This window comes from Choloepus didactylus, chromosome 19 (genome assembly GCF_015220235.1).
Source record: "Choloepus didactylus isolate mChoDid1 chromosome 19, mChoDid1.pri, whole genome shotgun sequence".
NCBI classification, from domain to species: Eukaryota; Metazoa; Chordata; class Mammalia; order Pilosa; family Megalonychidae; genus Choloepus; species Choloepus didactylus.
In genome coordinates, this window is record NC_051325.1 from 21,019,969 (window position 1) to 21,043,037 (window position 23,069).

At 44.2% G+C, this 23,069-nt stretch overlaps 2 protein-coding genes across 3 annotated transcripts in view; one reads left to right on the plus strand and one right to left on the minus strand.

Moving 5' to 3' along the window:
- The window catches only part of ISM1 (isthmin 1), a 71,022-nt gene extending 49,292 nt beyond the window's left edge, over positions 1-21,730 (minus strand). Inside the window, exon 1 of the mRNA XM_037811853.1 lies at positions 21,453-21,730. Coding sequence (XP_037667781.1) covers positions 21,453-21,590 — 138 coding nt within the window. The 5' untranslated portion in view covers positions 21,591-21,730. The remainder of the gene's footprint in view (positions 1-21,452) is intronic.
- TASP1 (taspase 1) overlaps positions 1-23,069 on the plus strand; it is a 656,132-nt gene that overhangs the window by 456,588 nt on the left and 176,475 nt on the right. The window lies entirely within an intron of this gene.

The window sequence follows — 23,069 nt, forward strand, 5'->3', positions numbered from 1 at the left end:
AGCCTCTTTAATATGTTTCTATTATGAAATGTGATGTTTGTAATTAAATTCTTTTTACCTGTCCTCTTGCTGTGAGAAAAGCCAACTACGAAACTGCCTTATCAAATAACTTGTAGGACCTAAGAAGCATAATGTCCAAATAAGTAACCACGTTCTCTAGTTAGTAGCTAAAGCCAGATTGTTTTCATACACCATCTTCCACAGTAGAGATAATCTTCTGGGTGACAGACCCCCACCTTCTGCCCGAGTGCAAACCAGTCAAAGATGAGCTGTTCTGCATCAATTCTCCTGCTCTTGTAAATTGCAAGTAAACCTTTGAATTCAGTCCAAGATTGAGTTAATTTTTTTCTCTGCCTGGGTATCCTTGCCCGTCTGTGAGCAAAAGAGGGGATAGCAAAGTACATTATTTGGGTTTAGGGTTTGTCCATTAGAATTTCTTCTCTTGCTGTCTCTCTGTCTCTGTCTCTCTCTCACACACAAACACACACACATGCGCACACACACACACACACACACCTGCAGGTGAATCAAATCAGTTCTTACTACATTGCACCTGTGGCAACTGATGAACATTCTCTTCTGCAAACATCATTAAGCACTGAGATTTACCTCCTTTCCACTAAGGCAAACTTTTTATCTGGATAAACGAGAAAACAAGTCCAGCTCCCCTGCAAATATCCAACTATCCCAGGGAAAATGCACCGGCTACTCTAACTGCAGAAATACTGTGAACCTTGAAGTACTGTATTCCATATCAAATGGGTTGTAACAACTCTTGGGCTGATTGGTATCTGGGTAAATATTCACAGTGCAAATAAATGCTGAAAGGTGATGAACATGGCTTCAAATAGGCATGCTCAATTACTTCCATGGATGTTTGTACTGGGGAAAGTTCTTCTTGATTCATGTCTTGTATTCTGAGAAGTGATGACTGCATGCAACTAATGGTGTTGGGTGGTCAGTTACTGCCTATGTAATGAGAGTTACCTAGAGGTCTAGAAATCAGGCAAGAAGAAGACAAAAAGCTGAGCGCATAGTCCCAAATGTGGTACACTGCAGTGCACACACCAAGTCCTGAGAGCGTAAGTCACACTGAAAGTAAAAAGACAGACAGAACACCCAAAAATATGTGTCCCCCTCCACAGCTGGAGGCAGCCGCTCAGGAAGGGAACACATTTGCTGGCCACCTCATATCAAAGTATGACTATTGTGAGTGGAAGCAATGTGTGTCACTTCTGAGCTGGGACTTTGAAGAAGATATCAGAGCCTCCATCAGCCCAAGTCCCTGAACAACGGCATGGAACCGACCACTAAGAAAACCATGGGTGAAAGAAATCAAATGTTGCATCATACCCTGGTTAGGGAGAGATTGGGGACTCAAACTGATTCTGGCAAGGGGAAAGGGAACTTCTGTCCCAAGTCACTGCAGTGTTAGTGATTAAAAGCATGGATGCTGGGATTAAGATAGCAAAAGTTCAAATCCTGCATCTACCTCTACTAACGGTGTGGTTCACGCAAGTGATTTAATCTTATTGTGTAAAATAAGGGCAACGATAGTGCCCACTTCACTCTGTTGTCTTGAGGATTAAATGAAGTAATATTAGTCAAATGGTCAGAAAAGTGCCCAACATACAGTAAGTACTATATAAGTGCTTAACAAAAACTAGTAAATAAAATCAGGTGTGACCACTGAGGGAGCTGGTGCCTCAAACTATGGCTGCCAACCCCACTTTGTAAGGCTTAAGGAAGCCCCACCCCTCACCTGCTGCCTTTACACCAACCCAAATAACCAAGGAAACAGTACAGAAGCCACCATCCCATTGAGCAAAGACTGTCACCTCCATCAAGAGAGGCTCAGGCCCATCCCCATCATAGTCTCCCCATTTGCCATCGGGACATCTTCCATGGCCAGCAGTCACTCCACCCCACACTGCTCACAATGTCTTTAATTGGACTCAACATGTACCCCTCCCTCCACTCTCCCAAACCCATCTTCTACTAGACCTGTCTAGGATTTTTACTCCATGATGAGCAATCTCCTCTCGTCCTCAACCTCTTCTCTAAATATCACCTCAGGCTCCTCTTAGGTCTTCCTCATCCCCATAGCTGCTTCCTGATCATTTCTTCCCCTTGCTCCTTAAAAAACAAAACAAAAACCATCAAAAAAGTACCCTGTTCCTTTCAGGAAAATGGATATTCCAACTGCTCTTTGGAGTTTCTGGTTACTCTCCCTCATTCAATGAAAATTTAAGCCTCTGGCTCTTAAGTGTTCTTTTCCAACTACTTCCTGTTATATTTTTTGGTGACTTCAACATCCATGGAGGTGACCTTTCCAACTCCTTGACTTCTCAGTTCCTTGACCTCCTCAATAATTTCATGCAATTTACCTCAGCCACTCTCTTCCCTAGACATTTTCATTAGGAAACATCCTATACTCTGACACTTCTTGTCCCTAAAGCTCATTTCCACAGTTTTTACAAACACTGAGATATCTGATCCACTACCATCATCCTTCCCTTGCCTTTGCTTTCCTTCTTATTCTGAATGTGATCTCTTATTATAACAGCTTGCAGCTCTCCTTGCCCCTTTCTCTTTCTCTCATCTATATGATGGGCAAAACCTCAATTTTGCTGAACCTAATGATACAACTTCTCTAACTTAGTATCCAAGCAGTTGGGTGATGAGTAAAACAAAAATCATCCAACTTGACAAATGATTTAATTTTAGGTTCATGTTGACAAACCTCAAATGGGTAGTCAGAACTCTTCTAAAATCTTACTGCTCTTGTTTCATGATCTCACCTCCTCCAGTATCCAAGATGACTAGTTTATATCTTCTTACCGCAAATCTCCTGCTTGTCCTCATTGTCCTCATCTCATATTTCATTGAAGAACAGGAGCTATTGGATGGTAACTCTCATACTTCCGTCTCCTGTCTGCACACCTCATCTCGTCCCTCTTTCTGACTATTACATGGAAGGAGTTTTCCTACTTCTATCAAAGGCAAATTCCTACACAAATGCTCTTGCCCTCTTGAAGGATTTACTTCTAAACCTTTCCTTCTCAATCTTACATCATATTATTCTTTTCAACTGGTTCCTTCTCGTCAGCATTAAAGATGCCCTGGAATCTCTCATCTAAAAACAAATGAACCAAAAAGGCCTCCTTAAACCCCAAGTCCACATGTCTCCCTTTCCTGGCAAAACATCCCTAAAACTTACCTATATATTTACTCTCTCTGTGTCCTCACCTCCCATTCACTCCTTTTATCTAGTGGAGGCTGGTATCTGTTCCCATAATGCCTCTGAAACTGCTCCCATCAAGAGCACCAGTAACTGCCATGCTGCCCAGTTGAATGGACACTTGTCTGTCCTCATCTTACTGGGGATCACAGTGGCATTTGAGAGATAGCGCACTTGTTAGAGCACTCTGTCCCTCAGCTTCCGTGACACCACAACTCTTGGCTATCTTCCCACCACTGTGGTCTGCCACCTCAATATCAGCTCCAAATTTATTTGACACCTCCCTGCTTATCTTCTCCACTTAAAGGTGCCACAGGCATCTCAAACTCAACCTGTTCAATACAGATCCACTGACATGTACCATCCAAAAAATCAGAAGTCCTCTTTGACTCCTCACTTCTTCTAAACTATGAAATCTGATCCATCAGCATATCCTGCTGGCTCTGTCTTAAAACTGTCTTGCATCCATCCACGTCTCCTCACCCTGGTCCACATCCCATCATCTCTTGCGTGGATTACAGTGAAACCTCCTAAGACGTCTGTACTCTTCTCTCCCATTCTTCAAAAACCAGGCAGAACCATCATTCAAAAACTCTTAAGGTCTCCTTCCTCACTGATTTCAGAAGAACAACCAGATCCTTATCCTGACCTACAAGGCTCCTAGCTTTCCCTCCAACTTCTTCTTATACCCATTTATCACCTACTCAGTGTCCTCCAGTCTTCTTCTCTTAGTCAAGCCAAAGGCTTCGGTTCTCATTACTCCATCGGCACTCGATAGTAAATGCTGAATGAACAAATTGGACAGTGGAGTGTTTACTACATGGTCAGGGCTGTGCGCTGTACTGACATTTAAATTATTTCATTTACTTGACTGCATCCCTTTTGTCTCTGAAATATAAAGAGATGCAACTTATGTTCCTTTAATTACCTTTCAACTCCTGTAACAACCTCACAGCCACCACACTGCAGAAGCCTGGCACTTTAGATGCATATTGGCTCCAATTCTCTTCAGATAAGCAGGACCATAATAACACTTACAAGTGTTCAGAAATGGGGGTGGGTAGGTTGTGCAGCTTTGTGAAAGAGGACTGGCCTGGAAGCCATTCAGCTTGGATTCTGGGACTCACACTATCATTAACTAGCAGTCTGGCCTTGGGTAAATCCTTTCAATACTCAAGACTCAGATTCCTCATCTATGAAACAAGAGGTCAGACTCAGTTTCCCAAATTTCTTGCTAACAGAATTCTAGGATTTGGTGAGTGTCTGCAACCTGCCTTCTAAGCAGAGCGCCTCGTCCTGGTTGGGGGTGCCTTAGTTTGCTAGGGCTGCTGTAACAAAGTACCACAGTCTATTTGGCTTAAGCAACAGAAACTCATTGTCTCAAAGCTCTGCAGGCTGGAGGTCCAAAATCAAGGTGTCACAGGCCAGGCTTCCTCTGCAGGGTTCTGGTGGGGGTTTGCCAGCAATCCAAAACTCAGTATCTGCCTCCATCATATAGCTATCGATCTCCTTCTGTCTCCTCCTACAGCATCCAATTTCCTCTGCTTACAAGGACTCCAGTCATATTGGACTAAAGCATGCTCTAATCCAGGTTGACCTGACCTTAACTAATACCATCTTTAAAGAGCCTATTTCCAAATAAAGGTCACATTCACAGGACTGGTGGGGGGTGTTGTTTAGGACCTGAATATGCCTTTTGGGGGGACATATTAGGGGGTGGATGGAGCTTTGGTGAACCCTGGTTCAACCCAGAGGGCAGAGCAGTGGCCACACCTGTAGCCAGGTGCCATGACCCCAGTGTACTCGAGCACCTGTCATGAACCCATGAGTCCTGGTGACACAAAAGGGACTCAACTTAGGTAGGACCAAGACACTGAACCCTCTGGGGACATGGCCATGACAATTCTCCTGCCAGCATCAGCCTTAAGATGAAATAACCAAGTAAGAACTTTTCTCAGATCCCAACGGGTAGCCCCTGATGTCGCTCTAGGCTGAACATTTGGGGTTTTGCAGGTGGTGAGTTTTCTTTTAAAGGAGTCTGTGTCGGTCTACAGTCAGCACGGCCCAGCAGGGTAGGCTCTATCTTATTGGTGGGTTTCCAAAGCATCTCTATTTCTACCACATCCCAAGGGCTTGGAAAATCCAACCCAGGGGAACAAGAGGCACCCATGGGGGCCCTCAAATTAAGGAAATTAAGTTAATGGTATGAACAATCTCAGAGCAACTATTCAGAGACCCTGAGAAAAAAAAAATGCCTCTCTTACTTAGAGAATAGCTCTTTGAAGCTGCAGTTCCATCTCTCTATTTTCCCCTATTTGCTTCCCTGCCCTTTGTTCACATCGGAAAGTTGGGAATTGTGCCCTTTTGGGCTCCCACAACACTCAAGTCTTCCCTGATTTGAGGCCGAATCATTCTGTAATGATCAGCTGGGTCTGAGCTGGGCCCACTTCTCTTCCTCCCCCTGCTTCCCTATTTATGAGCAAATTTAAGGCCATAGACATTGATGTGTATTTTGGGGTCATCCCAGAGCTTAGCATGGGGACTGACCTTGGGAATAAGCAGTGAAAGAATGAGGGTGAGGTATAGGAGTGGCATTGGAGTGGGCTTTGGGGAATGAAGTGAAGAATTTGCAACAGAAAAGCCGTCTGCCTCAGGTACTTCCCTAACAGTGTTGCTCTCATTATTTCCACCTGCTGTTCAATAGTTACAGTCAGTCTCCTTGGGATTCCATGCCACTCCAAAGATGTCCAGTTTCTTCCAGTCGATGCCTTCCCTCCAGATTTGTTTCATTTTGTAGGTATCTTTTGAATTGTTTTGCCTCTATCAAAATCTCAGCTGTGAATCTCAGGTGTGTCGCACAGTAGGTGTGTTTTCCTGTTTGCACTGGTGAGGGGAGCAGAAAGGAAAGGGTCTACTCAGAATTTAGCTTTATCCAGCAAAGTCGAGTACTGAGCCTTTTCAGGAGTAATGGATTAAACAGAAGCGAAAACTGCAGAGCCAGGATGATTTGGTCACTCTTTAAAATGTTTTTTTTTTAAATCCCCCGTGGGCTGATTAACTGCTGTAATAAGTGACTACATGTCAAAATGCTCATTCTGGATTGTTCACTTTTGCACAGGCTGGTAATTTGGATTGCAGATGCCTCTTTCTTTATTACCTGGGTCAGACTCCATGTTAAGTCAAAGGCATTCTTTAGGTTATAAGTAATTTTACTTGTATACTACGGAACTTTTTTACATCTTGGTAAGGTAATAACACTCTCCATTTTCTTGTCATAAAAACAACTCCATTCTTTTCTAACTGCTAACCCAGTTCTAGTATCTGTGAATGCCAATAACTGACCAAGATTTCCATGCTAGGGTTTTATATGGAGGAGTGAGGTCCATGGGAATATTAGGGGACTGTGTTTAGTTTGACTTCAGCCCTTAATAAATGTTTACTCCACCAAAAGGCAGCTCCAAATAAATTAATGAGTAATGGGATATGAACTTTGCCATTGTGTCTGATCTCAGTAAGGCAGCCTCTGGTTTGGAGTAAAACACTTCTCACTAACTTTCCCAAGACCATGAAAAGTTTAGGGGAAGGGTTGCATAATAAAAATATAACTAAATTAGTCCCAAAAAGTCACCATGTTGAGTAGAAGGCTCTCAGGTCAACGGCTGGACTTCTGGGAGAGTTTGGGCATACGTAACCACAGTGATGTTTATTAAATGGAATGTTCATCTCACAGCATTCTCCAAGGTATTCTCTCTTTTTTTAAAAGTTACTGCTTCTCTTTATTGTACATGATGTCCTATAAAAAAGATATATGTCCACAATTGAGCTTTGAAAGAGGACCATGGGGCCAGTTCCATTTAAAGGGAATGAAGTCAAGCAGTAAATTCACTGGTCACCCTTTTCATATGGACTGTATCTTAGCCAGCAGTTGGTCTTTGATGTTGAAACAATAGTGCTGGGCCATGCGGAGAGATGAAGACCCCGTAACACAGAAACTCATCAGCCTTCATTAAAATTTGGAGCGAGAACGGTGTGCAGGGTAGCACACATCAGGATTCCAGAAAGTGGACTCTGGGGCTGCAGGCTACCTTTCCTAACGATTATAAAGAGGCCATCTCCTCTGCACTAGTTACCCCCATGCCACATTCTTTATTTTATTTTTAATTGAACTATGATACACATCCGGAGAAGTCACATAACTAAGCATACAGCTCAACTGACATTTCAGAAACTGAATGCACCTGTGTAACCGACACCCAGACACCCAAGTGCTCCCCATCCCCCCTTTACGCCTCCTTCCAGTCACTTCTCTGCTAAGGGTAACCAATGTCCCCTCTTCATTCAATAGCATAGGTGAGTTTTTCTGGTTTTTAACTTGATAAAAATAATTAGCCACCACGTACTCTTTTGTGCTTGTTTTCTTTCACTCAACATTATATTTGTGAAATTTTCAATGTTGTATGTAGTTGTCATTTCTTCATTCCCGTATCTCTTTCATATTCTAGTGTGTGAACATGTTGCCTTATTAGCCATTCTGCTGCCGACGGGCACTGGGGCCATATCCAGTTGTGCAACTATGGATAGTGCTGCTAGGAACCTTCCTTTCCAGGTCTCTGAGGGCAGAGATGCACATGTTTCTGTTGGGCATATACCCAGGAGTGAATTGCTGGGTCAGAGGCTATGCATATGTTCCATTGTAGTAGTTACTTTGGAAAAACAGTTTTCAAAAGTATTTATACCAGTTCACATTCCCATCAGGTTGAAAAGTTCTCACCAACACTTGATATTTGGTTTTGGTTTTTCATTTTTGTCACTCTGGTGGTACATAGTGGCTTCACATTTTTAGCATCCATACATTTTAAAGATATTTTTTCCCTTTCTATTTTAGTTCTCTATCCAGTCAGTATTAAGTTCAGCGGCCATCAAATCTGACAGCTGAAATGTGATGGGCACAACTTGGCATCTGGGGTATGAAGAGAGAAGGGACAGGGCTTTAGAAAACACATTTGAAGTTTGATGGGGTTGAATAGGTTGTGTTCAATAAATTAGTGACATAGTATATTAAAAAGAAAAAAGAAAACACCCACAAAGTATAAACTTCATTGGGGGCACAGGGCCACCAGGGATGTGGGAAGTATACCGGAAAAAGATCTGGAAGCAGAGTGGCCCACAAGCTGATTAGATATTAGCAATGTAACGCCACAATTGAAAAAGGAAATATGTAATACTCTAGAGTATGGCAAACATTTTGAAACCCTGACCACTTGTTCTCCCAGAAGGCCATGAGGCCACGGACTTTGTGACACAACGAGGCAATGGAAAATCTGATTAGTCATAAGGAAGAAATTCTTCTGGCCACTGCAATTAAAAAGTAAAATATACAACCCATAGAGCTGTGGAAATCATGTCCACAGGCATGTCCTGTTTCTTTCATTGTGTCCAAGAAAGGAAGGTGGGAAAGGATACTCCTTGTCAGGGAAAGTGGTAGCAGGCGTAAAGTGACAAAACAATATGAGTGATGACTAACATATTTGCAGGCATGGTTCCATCTCTATGATGCAGCGCATGATTTTTTAAGCAGTAAAACCACTTAAATAGTGACCATTCAGAAGGGAGATGGAAAGAGATGGACATGTGTATCTTGACTCAGAAATGACCTTCGGTGCAGCGTGCTCCTGTGCGGACAGAGCAACCCGCAGGGGGACACGCTGGAGCATTTCCAGCTCTGAGAACTCAGAGCAGGGTCCCTGGGGCCTCACCCTTCTCCTCTCCCTGACTCCAGCCCCAGAGCGAGGCTAAGCAGCTCTGCAACACAGCCCTGGTGGATGGTGGGTCCCACTGGAAATGTTCATTCAGTACAACCATCAGGCATCTGCTTGCCAGGATGCTGCCCCGTGGTGTGTGGTGGTGGAGGTGGGAGAAGATGAGGGGGTCGGTAAGGAAGGGAGGGCTAACTGCTCCCCCAGAGCTGCCAGTGCTCTTTCCTTTCCTTTTCCCACATGGCAGAAAAACCCTAGAAGAGCCTTTTTAGAAGCATCACCGATTAGAATGAGGCAAATGTGTATCTTCTCAGTGGGAAGCAACTTCATGGAGCCAGCCTGGACCACGTCCGTTCTGTGATATGTGTCCCTCCAGATAAGGTGCTCAGCACAATTCAATAAACCTTGACTTCCTGATATTGCTCTGCCTCAGTTTCTTCGACCACAAAATGCAGATAATCCTCATTGAGCCATTATGAGAATTAAAGGAGTAAAAACATATAAAATCCTGATAGTGCTTGGCACAGAGTAAATACTCAATGTTAACTTTTGTATCATTATCATCATCAGTTCTGAAAGTGAAGTACGATAATTAATAGAATTATCTTCCTACAATGTCTTGTCTTAGATCAGGAAAATGAAATCTGGAGAGTTAAATAACTTGCATAAATAGCCATATATATATATATGGCTATATAATACCAACAGCTCCCATGTGTTAAGCCATTACTATGCATCAAGGACTGCCATTAGAATATTATACCATTCCAATGACAGAGCTTTTATTATCTCATTTTATGAGGACTTGGAGGCACAAAGAAGTGTAAGACTTTTGCATATGGGCATACAGTTAAGTGAGAAACAGATATGGAACTGAAACAACTCCAAAGCCCATGCCGCTGGTCACTCTGAAGGGCCTTATGACTCATGTTGGCCAACAGGATGTCAACAAGTGTGCCCCAAGAAAAGGCCTGAAGCGTGCTTGTGCATTTGGCTCTTTGCACCTTTGCCTTTTTGCACTTCTTCCATCACTACGAGAGAAACTCCTGGTAGGTAGACTGCTGGGAATAAAAGAATGGAAGACACGTGGAGCCAACCCAGACACAATCCACAGCTTGGAGCCAAGTTTTGCCTAGATCGACAGAACCCCAGATGACCCACAGACCCAAGAGTGTGAGAACACATGCTTATCATTGCAGGCCACTGAGTTTTGGGGTAGTTTGTTCTGCAGCATTATTGGGCAGTAATAATGCAGATCCTGTATTGAGTGCCTTCTGGGGCTTGCAACTTGCAAGGAAAACATGCATATAGACCAGTGCTTCTCAGACTGTAATGTGCACATGATTAACCTGGAGATCTTGTTAAACTGCAGATTTGGATTCAGTAGTTCTGGGCTGGGTGCTAGTCCTGAGCTTCTCATCTGTGTCTCTGGGCTGTGGATTGTAGCTGGTTAACAACTGGGCAGTGGATGGGCCACCTTATGTATAAGAGAAGGACAGGCTTTCCCTTATAATGAGAATCCTGCATGGGCTTCTAACAACCCACACTCCCCTAAAGTCCAGTGTGGCTGGAACATCAGCTCACGTTAACATCTCCGCAGCCCATTTCCTGGGCTGAAGGTTAGAAATGTCTAATGGGATCTCCCCTGTTTTTATTTTGCCCTTTCTACTTTCTGGAATTTGAAAGCTCCCAGCAATAAACCTAGCTAGCAATTCAGTTTGGGCTCATACCCAACCCCAGATTTCCAAGTCACAAGGTGACTGAGTCCCCAGGTAGGAGACACAAATTGATTTCTGGTTTTTGTAATTTTGTTAGACGGGGCATGGGGACAGCATTGGGCAGCAACGGCAGGAAGGAAGCCGAGTCTTTGCTGGCACACTTCTCTAACCCGTTTTCTTGTCCAGCACCGAACTTTCCTTCTACACCACCACCACCACCAGCGTCACCTGGAGAACTGAGTCCCCTGAGATCTTTGTGCATTGGGCATCCTGAAAAGAAAGGAGAATTCATTCTAACGAGATACCATCTTCCCTCCTTCCTTCATGCTTTCATAATATACCATGGAACACACTTATATTTTAACTGTAAGAAATTATCAACCTGGGACTCAACTTCCAACCTCTCTGAAGTTTTCCCAGGGAGCTCCTAGGTTGTTACATATTCTAAACCCATTATGTGAGCACATTAAAAAGACTGCCATGGTTTCTTCTTAAGTAACTCAACAATTATCCTATGGCCCAGCTATTCCACTCCTGAATATTCATCTATGAGAAATGGAAGCATATGTGCCTACAACAACTTATATGCAAATATTCATACCATCTTTATTTTAATATCCCCAAACTGGAAACAACCTAAATGGTGGATTACACAATGGTGGATATTAATTGCAATAAAAAGGAATGAACTATTGATGCACAAAGCAATATGGATGAAATGAAAATCATTGCAGTGAATGAAAGAAGCCATACTGTAAAATATGTACATTCTGTAAGATTCCATTTACATAAAATTCTAGGAAATACAAAACTAATCTATAGTGACAGAAGTCGGATCATTGGTTGCCTGGAGATCTGGGGAGAATAGAGAGGAATTGCAAAGGGGACAAGGAAACTTTTGGGTATGGTGGGTTTGTCCATTATCTTGATTGTGGTGACGGTTTTCTCAAATTGCCCACTCTAAACATATGCAGTTCAATGCATGCCAATTATATCTCAATAGAGCTATATTTTACAAAGCAATGAAAGGATTGTCACTTTCCTTCCCCTTCTCTCCCCACTGGTATCCCCAAGGGGCGGCTGGAGCCAAGGCATGATTTTTATTTGTTTCTTTGACATTGGCATGAATTTTTCTTTGGATGCCCACGGGAGTAAGTTGCACCCGGGTGGCCTATGGCATCATCTCCAGCTTTGCGGCATCCTTCATCTAGATTCTAGCCACGTGTGTTACTTTTGAAAATATAGATGTTGTGTTCAGCAGGAAGGGTCCTATTGCATTCGAAGTCTACCTGCCTTTTCCAGGTCATTGCTATTGAACATTTGGGGATCAGACTGCCCCAAACTGCACGTCTGGCAGCCCATGGCCCCAAACTTGAAGACAACAAAACTCTTCTATTCTACCGGCCTTGTGGCACTATCCCTTCCAGGGTGAATGGGGGTGTTGCTGTATTATGAAGCAATATCCGCCACAGAGAGAGCTCTTTGCAAGAGGATTTGGTTTACTAACATGTGCCTGGGTCAGGCCAACAGGAAGACAGGGTCATTAACACTACTGTTTTTTCTTCTACTCAGTTTTCAAAAATAACTTGCCAGTGAGATATGCTGGTTGAGCTTGGGATGGTGATGTTTAGCAATATTTATCAAAGCACCCTGGCCTCTGCTGTTTTATGCATTAGATGACAATCCCACACACCTTTCAGGACTCCCCACTGTCCCTTATCCTCCATCCCTGCCCCCCCCCCCCCAAATAGTCACCTACCACAGGATCATGCGTCAGGAGAAAAACAACCAGTTATCTCCCTAAACACCAAGAATTTGGAAGCTCTGCATAGGCCTAACCTACCCACCTCTACGATTCTGGAATTCTCCTCTACCCAACAGCTCAGAGAAGGTACCGCATAGCTTGATTCCTTGCTGTCCCATAGCACGTCGCTTTCTGAGGCAAGCAGACTTTGGCCCTGGTAATGACAGTGGACAACCAGCAGGTGCTGCCTGCAAACTCCATGCCAGTTCCTAGGGATCTCCCACAGGGTCCCTACCTAGAGAAAAAGTCACTGTCCCCGAGACTGACATTTGGATAGTGTTTCATTTAGAAGCAGACTCTGGGACAGGGAGAAAGGAGTTTATTTGGGAGGTGATCCCAGGAAACCCTGTTAGGGGAGGGGAGAAGGAAGGCAGAAAAGAGACCGAGTCGCAAGGGTACATCATCAAGCCAGTAACCACTGTGGGCGGCAAATGCTCAACCCCAGGGCGAGAGCTGGGTGCTGGCACGCTGGCTGTATTAGCATTTTACTTGATCTAACTTCTTGGCTGATATGCCACAGAAGGAAATAAATTAAGTTTTACGTTCATTGTTTCTTATGGCATTCTTTTGGAAGGGGAATACAGACAAGTTTTAAATAAGATGCCGAGATTTTTTTTTTTTTCAGCAACACACTCCCCCATCATTTTTGAAAACTCAGAGCATACAATCTCAGAGCATTCCAACTGGATCTCGGAATAACATCCTCTCTGCCAGAGGATGAGTACCTACAGAAGGGACAGCCCTGGTTGTCACTGAAGGAGCATCATTGCCATCCTTTTCTTTACAAATCATAAAAATCCTGAGCCAAGGGTAGCAGGAGAAATATGTTCTCAGAAGAAGAAAGAATTAAGGGAACCAAAGAGATGATTAAAGTGTTGTAAAACAACACTGATGAAAACAGGTTGAAGATACTGAGATAAATGAGTCTGGAAAAGACAAAGGGACTATTAAATAATAATAATTTTCAAGTCCTGCACGAGAAGGTTCTTGAAAAGCGGGTAGCTTCCTGCCCCGAAACACTGGGAAGAGAAAAGTCAATATGAAATCAGATGTAGCATAAAGAATGTAATGTGCACATGAGAGGAAGAATGTGCTGACACTGGGGGTTATTAAAAAAATACTTGTATGACATATAGAAGATAGTATCGGATTCTTCTTTGGGAGGCTTTAAAATCAATAGCTTCTTCTTTCCTGAAAGGACAGTTCTTGTGACATCTGAAGGTATCTGCTAGAACATGGCTAGAGGAAAATGAAGGAAGGGGCCGCACAAAAAACAGAATTTTCTTTTGGTTTGTACACAGGACAATAAAATTAAGAAACAGAATTTTAGTGTTTTAGTTCCAGATGGCCAACCAAGCATTTGCATTTGCCTCTCTTTCCTCCCCAACTTCTACTGAAAAGGCAGAAGAAATATACAAATCAAATCCACAGCAGCAGCGGAAAGCTGAGGCCAGGGTCACCTACAGGAGGGAAGCATTTCTGGTAAATATGAAACAAACGGTAATGAACGAAAAGTGAAACATGACAGAGCTGAGAAAATGAAAGAGATCTCTGAAAAAGTGAGTGCCCCTAGAAGAATTCCATAGTAATATAAAGGACAGAGGTTGTCAATTTCACTCACAGGTATTTACTCACAAGAAATGAAAACATACATCCACGAGAAAGACTTGTGCAAGAATATCAACATGCCCTTATTCATAAAATCCAAAACGCTGGAAACAACCCAAATGTTCATTGATGGGGAAATGGATAAACAATTGTGGTATAGTCATATAATGGAATACTACTCAGCAATAAAAAAAAATCTGATATGCACAATAATATGAATGGAGCTCAAAAATATGTTGAGGGAAAGAAACTTGCCACACAAAAAGTACATACAGTATGATTCCATTTATATGGAGCTCTAGCACAGGCAAAACTAATCTTTGGTAATAGAAGTCAGAAAGTGGTAGCCTATGCAAGCAGTGAACTGCTTGCAAAGGTGCACTAGAAGACTTTCTGGGGTGATGGGGATGTTCTATGTCTTATCTTTAATGGTGGTAGCTACAGGGACATATGTAATTGTCAAAAGTGGAATGCTTTTCCAAAACTGAATGCTGATTTATCCATTTTATTGCATGTAGATTATACCTCAATTAAAAAAACATTTAAAATGCAAAGAGAGAGAGAGAAGAGAAGAGAAGGGGTAAGGGGAGGCTACAGAAGCAGGGAGAAAGAGGACAGGCAAGTGTCTAAAGAGCGGACAAGCTGCTTCATTCAGTCCTCGGTTTCGGGGTGACGAATGATATTTGCACCTGATATTTATTACGACAGCTCAGTTATGAGATGCTCCTAGGGAGGGAACTGGGGTTGCAAAAGCGAGAAGATTTGGCCAAGACAGTCTCATAAAACACATTATAAAAACATAAAGATATAAAACGTAGGAGAGGAAAATTAATTAAGAGATATGAAAGACAGATCTCAAAATCCCAACATTAGTTTCTAACTCTAATAGGAGTTCCAGAAGAAGAGTACAAGAATATTGGAACTAAAGATATAACTAGAGAAATTTTCTCAAGCTGAAGACAAACTTGGGGCTTCCAACGGAAAGGGTCCACTAGTGCTAAACAGGACTAACAACCTGAATCTAATCTGAATGTTATGAACAAAGAGAAAAATCCAAAAACTTTCTGTGGGGAAAAAATCACCTACCAAGAAATCAGACCATTCATCTGAAATATATGGTAAAATAAAATTGTATCTTCCAAATTCCAAGACGAAACAAGATAAACATAGTCAAATGCCCAAATGAACATTTATTTATTTAAGTGTGAGAACTAAGCAAAAGTAAGTTTAAAAATGTAGGCTCTCAGAGAGTTTACTATTGATAAACTCTTTCTGAATGTATTCTTTGAGAATGTATTCCAGTAAAATAAAACATGAAAATATGAGATCCTAGAGGTAGACGTGGATTAAAAAAAAAAGTAAGTAAATCTTATAGTTATGTTGAAATAATTATTGGGAAGTTTAATAAAACTGGTAAGAAATGATTACTAAAATAAGTATAATGAAAAAGAAAGGTTGAAAGAAAGAAGGAAAAAATGGATAAAAAAAGGAATAATCTAATCCTAAAATTTCAGAAAATATGGTTGAAATTTGAGAGAGAGCAGGCAGACAAGAGAAAGAAAAAGCATGTCATGAATGGGAGGATTCAAAATTATAAAATTCTCTATTCTCTTCAATTTGACCAAAAATATATAAAGCAATTCCCATTAAAACCTCAATGAGTTTTCAGGCAAAATAAATCTAGAGTCCATGTAGAAGAATACACTTTATAAAAACCTCTAAGAAAATTTTGAAAAAGAATGAAAGTGCATTTGCTCTATTAAAACATGCTATAAAGCTATGTTAAATGAAATAGTGTGGTATTTGCATGAATAAATAAATGAAGGTGAGGAAACAGACATGTATATGTGGGGATTTTAGTATGTGACAAAAGTGGTATTTAGAATAAATGAATATAAAATATTTAACAAATATGGTAGAACAATTGGCTATTTTCTTGGACAAAACAACAAAGTTATAACTATCTTAGACTATCCCCACAAATAACTTCGAAATAGATTGTAGTTCTACAAAAATAAAAAAATAATAAATAAATAAATAAAACTATAAAATAAATAAATAAACTATAACTGAATCTACTGCAACATTTTGACAATATTTATTTAAGGAAACCTTTCTGAAGGCAGGAAACCCAAAAGTCACAAGGAAAAAGATTCTGAGTCAATTACATTTAAAATGGAAAACTTCTGCATGGCCAAAGGCAGCATAAACAACCTTGAAAGTCCTGCTAGAGAGGGAAAGTATTTACAATGTATTTGAGACAAAATGTCAATATGGTAGCTATTTTGCAAAGATACCCACAACAACGCCTCCCATCCTGCCTCCCATCTCTGCACACGTGTTCTTTTACAATGTTTCTTTGCTGGTCTTCCCATAAAGAGGCGGAAACTATTTCCTGTACCCTAGATTAAGAGTTGACCTCTGACTTGTTTGACCAATAGAATGTGGCCGAAGTGACATTGTACAAGTTCCTCAAAAGCCTTTTCTACAATTTCTGCTTTTATTCTCTTGCTGACCTGAGATCACCATGTAAGGAAGTGCAGGTAGCCTCCCTGAGACTATGTGGAGAGGCTATGTGGAGAGGTGACAGCTAGCTCTAACCATCAGACGCTTGAGTGAGGTCATCTTGGACCATCTAACCCAAATCGCGTCACCTGATGGCTGCAGCCATGTGAGGGATCCCAGGCGAGATGAGAAAAACCATCCAGCTGAGCCAAGAGCAAGCTGCTGACACACAAACCCACGAGCAAATAACATGGTTATTTTAAGTCCTAAGTTTTGTGGCAGTCTATTATGTGGCAATAGCCAACTGGGACAATTATCCATAATTTATAAAGAATTCCAGAGATAAGAGCAAACAGTCTACCCTGGAAAATGGACAAGGAATTTATTGTACAAGAAACACAAAGGGTTGTTGACTTGAGTTGAAACTGGAGGAGTCTTGTCTATGAATTGGAGCAAGAAACTTGGGTTCCAGACTCAGTCTGCTTGGGTTTGAATCCTGGAACAGTTGTGTGGCTGTGATGGGGCAAGTTATTTAATCTTTCCAGGACTGAATGAAATCATCTGGGAAATGGGTATATAAATACTATCTATCTTACTAGATAGTCAGTACCTGTATTAACTACCAATAAATGTTGTTTTTGCCTCTACTGCTATAAATGGTTCAGTTAAACTCAAATCCTATGCGTTGAGTACAAGAAGCCAAGCTATTTTATTGAAGGCTACAAGTAGAAGGATAAAAGAGGAAAAGTGTTCATAAAGATGGTAGTTAGGAGCTAGGAAAGAAAGACACTTAATTGCTTTTTAGAGTTTGGTTAGCTTTAAATGTTATTGTGAAAATAATCAATTTGATGGTTTTTAAATACTTGATTAAATCTCACTGTGAAACCGCCACTTACCAACCCCCTCTCCACTGAAGTAGCCTCTCCCTTACTGGTTTAGAAAAGTTTTCATTTCTTTTGTTTGCGCTCCCACCTCCCCATGTTTATTCAGAAGAACCTGGCTTCTCTCAAGAAAAGTTGGTTTCTTTTCCCTTTGCAGCACCTGCTAAGGCCGGTTCTAGCCAGTTCAAGCCACCAGAGCATGCACAGTCAGAAGCCTTGGCCTAAAGTCACCTTCGCCTAACTGTAATAGTAAAAATCACTGCACGGATCATGCTAAGCCGCCATTTTTGAACATGGCGATTGCATAAGGTAGCATGATTTGGAACTGAGCATGCGCCGCTTTAGCCCATCCCCCAACTCACATCACGTCCTCTCACCCATCCTTAGCCTCTCCCTTAAGCCCATCTTCCCCAGATCCCATTTGCTTGGGAAGACTGATCTGGGGCTTACCTCTGGTCTCCTTGCTGGCGGACTACGCAAAAACCCTTTCTCTTCTCCAAATCCTGGTGTCACAGATTTGACTTGTGTGCACATTGGGCAAATAAGCCAACTCCAGGAGCAATAACTACCTTAATGAATATTCTAGCTTTACTATTAAAAATCTGCAGAAATTCTTGGTTCTAAATCTAATCGTGACCTAGGAAAAAGGCACTCATTTAAATTTTAAGTAAAGAAGATACCTTCATTCTTTCTTTATTCTGTGGATTCTGTATTTTGGAATGACTGTTTTTCCCAATTGCTTTTATTATATATATTGTTTTCTCACTGTTATTTGAAGACAAAGGAAATAAGTAATCTGAGTGCTGATATTGATAAACATCCCAAGGAGATAAGAGTTCATTCAAAGTGAAGAAAGTTGATGTTTCCCTGCATTTTTGTGCAGCTGTCATAGACAGCTGCACAGTTTCTTATTAGATATCCAAAAATGCTGAAAACATTTAGATTTAGAACCATGAATTTCTGCAGATTTTTTCATGAATCAGATAACCTGTAGAGATATTATTCTCAAAGCATTTAACTGCCACCTTGTAACAGTGTACCTACAGTACAGGGACAGTCACTTACAGTAATATATATATTTGTCCCCTATTATGCAGAAACTACCCCAAAAAACATGTCAGAATAAGCTTCTATATGTGTGTATGTATGTGTGTATGTATACCTATATACAGTCCTATTAGACAATGAGAAAGAAAGTGGAGAGGCATTTGAAAATGTTCAATTGTTAAAAGGCTTTCTCTCTCCTGTCGCCAGTATGATGACTTTACCAAGAACTTGGAATGTAAGTGTGCTTCAAAGATTTTTACACCATAAAATAACAAAAAAAATTAAGCAGCTTCTAGCTTTGTAACCTTGGGCAAGTCAGGTAACCTCGGTTTCCTCATCTGAAATATGGATGACGATAATGCCTAATTCATTGGATTTTTGCGAGGATTAAGAAAGTGAACAGATGTAAAGTGGTAAAAACAATGTCTGCCACATACAAGGCATGTGACAATCTTAACTATTACAGTTGTTATTATTACTAATATTTTATTGGATGTCCTTAATATATCCAAACCACCAACTCTTAAATTACTCCCACTATACTATAATTTCCATAAACTGACCCACCATTGCATAGGTCTGACTAATCTGACCTCATATTTTAGAGTATTTTTATGCAGAGATAACCAAAAAAGAAAAAAAAAAAGGTGTAAGGATTGGTCAACTCATTGCTAAGACGTGTTCTAGCAGCTTAAGGATATCTGTGATGGCTCACAGACCCAACACAAATTTATAAGGAGTTTAAGACTTGGGTAAACAGAAAGAATACAGCGTCCACAGTTTTGTCTTCACCTACACCTGCTACTGGAGAATTTACTTTCCGGAGCCTGAAAATGACAAACTAATCAATGTCTTTTGCAGGCGTTCTCACACATTCTCCATTTAAATTGCAATGTCTCTGGGGAATGAGAGGGCCAAAGAAATCACTTCGGTCAGGAAGAATAGAAAACTTTTATAATAACACATTACAAAAGAGAGTAGAATTATGAACTACAATGTTAAACTCATCATCCAGCTTGGATAAGTGTGTGCGTTTAGTGGACAGGATAACCAGACACTACCACAAAAATAAGCTGAAGCTGGTGGATTTAGTGGCTACTTGGGACCCAACGTATTCCAAGGCGGATGAATCCTTCTAAATCTCACATTTCTTCTGCCCCCTTGGGGACAGTCCTTCAGCCAAAGACCCTTTGGAGAATTCAATCCACTTTCCTTTTGCAGCGTGCAGGTGGAAAAGGCCAACCCCAGGTTATTCTAATGTTAGCAAACACCTCACAAAGAAATCTGCCAAATTTACTTTTCCACAGAACATTATTTTTATGACTTTTCATGAGTCCACAAAGAAAAAAAGCATCATGTATAATGCTTTTATAATAATATCTTCCGGAAATCTTGACAATATTAAGAATTATGTCTGGTAAGCTGGTAGGTGTGCCACAGGCTATACAGGACAGCAACGTCTTCTGTTTCCTCAGAATTCTCCCTGGAATTCCCTGTCACTCTTGACCCACAGGAGAAGACGAGAGAGCCCCACAACGTTAGGACATTTTCAGAAATGCCCCCAATTTAAGAACTTAAGGCTTTGGAATGTGTACCTTTCCGTTCCTGGTTTTGTATTTGTGTGTCATGCTCACCTTGCTTTAGCCTAGATCACCCAGGAAGAGAGAAAACTTGGTGTGATTAATTGCTAGTCTGGAGCATGTGAACATGGGGGCAAGCTACCTAACCTCTCTGTGCCTCAATTTTCCCATCTGTAACAGTAAGCTACTTCTTACAGTTATGATTTAAACTAAATAAGATTCTGTAAAGCAAAGTGTGTAAGTGATTAATTCCCTTTCTTTAAGAGTACGTTTTTTCCAGCCAACTGAATAAAGATGTAAAAAGGGAAGTAGCACAGGCAATCCTTGAAAAGCCTTTGAGGGTAATGATCAATGATTATCTGGATACTGCAGAGGAAAGAGTAGGGGCTGGTTGGAGGAGGAGGTTTTAGGAGCCAGAGAACCCCCGCTGCCTCCTGGGAAAACCCCGTGCCCCAGTTTGAGAGCCGCCACACGTCCAAGGACCTTCCACTTTCCAAGACCCCGGAAGGAAATCTCAACTTGGGCAATCCTTTATTCGGAAACTAGAACTCAGTACTCCGATGCTCACTCGTTCTTTCCCAGTTGCACCCTCTCCCAGGCTTTGGAAATTAAATAGATCCACAGACTCCTACCTAAGGCGACCTTCAACAGGAGCAGAATGCTGGGGAGAAGTCTTTGCTGCAAGTTTAAAATTCCCAGATAACCCCAGCCAAAGCGCGACAGGTACCTTGAGTTCGCGCCCCAAAATCCAAGGGCAAACAAGGCGAGCTCCGGGGAGGCCAGGGAGGGCGCGGAAGGCGCGGGACCCGCGTGGGCGGGAAGGGGGTGTCTAGCCATTCTCGGGAAACATTTTCTGACCTTTGGCCATTGCTTTCTGAAAGGGCACACTCACCAGGATTCTTTCTACCCAAACCCAATTAGGGGAGATTATACTATAGCAAGCTTCTTTCTGCTCCCTGTCACCCCGTCGCCTCCCATCCCCACGCCCCACAGTAACACAGCCTCTAAACGGCAACCAAAGCTTGGCAATTCCCCCAAGACACGTACTTTGCACTTTCCCCGCTCAGCCCAAGACTCGCGTCCCCAGGTACCTGACCTGTGCGTCCGCCACACCTCTTAGCCGGGTCCAGCCTCCACGCACTGATCCCCACTTGGCCTCTGCCGAAGCCGGGTTGCACCCGCAAAGCTGCCGCCCAAACAGTTGCTTTTAGGTGCGGCGGGGACCCTCCTCCCCGCGTCAGCCCGGCGCTGGCTCCGCTCCCCCTCCCGGGTCCCCACCGCCGACCACGGCCCCCGCTGGCCGCGCACTCACCTGCAGCTGGGCCCGGCTGGCGTTGCCCGCCGCCGCGTCAGGCCCGTCGGCCGCCCCCGAGCCGCGCAGCACCGTGATGTGCAGGGTGAGTAGCAGCAGCCCCAGCAGCAGCAGCAGCTCGGCCGCCAGGCGCACCATCCTCTTGACACGCGCGGCTTTAGGACCCCGCGCAGCGGGCGGCGGCGACGGCGCCGGGGGAGGAGTCGTCGGAGTCCCGGAGCCCGGGAGCGCGGCTCCCGCCTCGGCCGCCGCCGCCAGGACCCCGCTCCCCTGGTCCGTGGGGCTGGCGCTGGGCTCGGCGGGGCACGCCGACCCGGGGGAGCAGGAGCCGTCGCCGCCGCCACTGCCGCACCACGGCGGAGCCACCGCGGGGCCGGGGGCGTCCAGGCCCGCTGCGGAGCAAACGCCGGTACTGCCCTGTGGCGGCGGCGGTGGCGGCGGGGACGGGGGGCTGCCCGGGGCCCGGCCCGGGCCAGGGGCCACCCTGCGGGCAGAGGGCGGCGGGGGCGGCGGCGGGGCGGACGCAGCCGAGCCCCCGAGCGCACATGGGCGCCCCAGATGTGGCCGCGGCGCCGCAGCTGGAGCGGGAGGGGCCGCCAGAGGAGCGCGAGGCGGAGGAGAAGGAGGAGGAGGAGGAGCAGGAGGGCTTCAGCGGCGTCCCGGAGTTTACCTCCACGCTCGGCTCCCCCGCCCTCGCCGCCTGGAGCCACTCACCCGACGAGCCACCTCCCCTCCTCCCCGCGCTCCTCCGGGCCACTGGCCGCACTGCCAGGCCCGCAAAGTCTTGGGTTGGGCCGGGGACCCCGGGCACTCGGGGGTTGTCACTGTCTGGAGGTGGCCCGGGCGCCCTTCCGGAGTCGGCGTCCGCCTGCTCGGCTGTGCCAAGTGAGCTGCCGAGGTCGCTGTGGCCGGCGAGGGCAGAGCCCTTGTGAGCACCGAGACTCGGAGCTATGAGTGGGGGGGGGGGGGGGTGCCTGGCGAGTTTAGAAACCTTTATTGGCTAAATGAAGCTGGACCTGTGGAGATGGTAAACCGAGGGGTTGCGGGACAAGCCAGGTGTCTGCTGCCGTGCGCCCTGGTCTGAATGAAGCTGGCGCGTTGGGGAGGTTGACAAAGTGTCGGTTCTGAGGGCTCCTGACACTTGCTCCGGGTCGCTGGATCCCTGGGCACCGTTCCTTTCGCACCCGCGGTGCCCTGTGTGGAGCCTGGGAAGGGAGGCGAGTCCGATCCTTTCAGCTTCTGTCCCGTCCAGTGCGCAGGTGTCGTGGTGGGAAGTTGCAGAGATGGCGGTGCCCGCGGCTTAGGCGCGCGGGACCTTGGTAGGGCACTGGGTGAATCTCAACTCCGGCAGCCGCGGGTCCGGAGGCTCATCCCGGGGGCGCCGCGCCCAAAGGGGACCTGTGGGCCGCGGTCGCGCAGCTTCCAGTCCTGAGCCACCGCCTCATGACCGAGCCGCAGCCTCGGGCTCCCGCGCGCCGCTCATGCCGTGGCGGGGGCAGCTGGCGAGTGGAAGAGCTTGGAGGTCGAGCTGAGGGCGCGGGGTCCTGCTTCGGATGCAGGAGCAAATTGGGTCCAGCAGTGGGTTCCGCTCACCGCAGTGGCAAAGCGCTCTTCCCT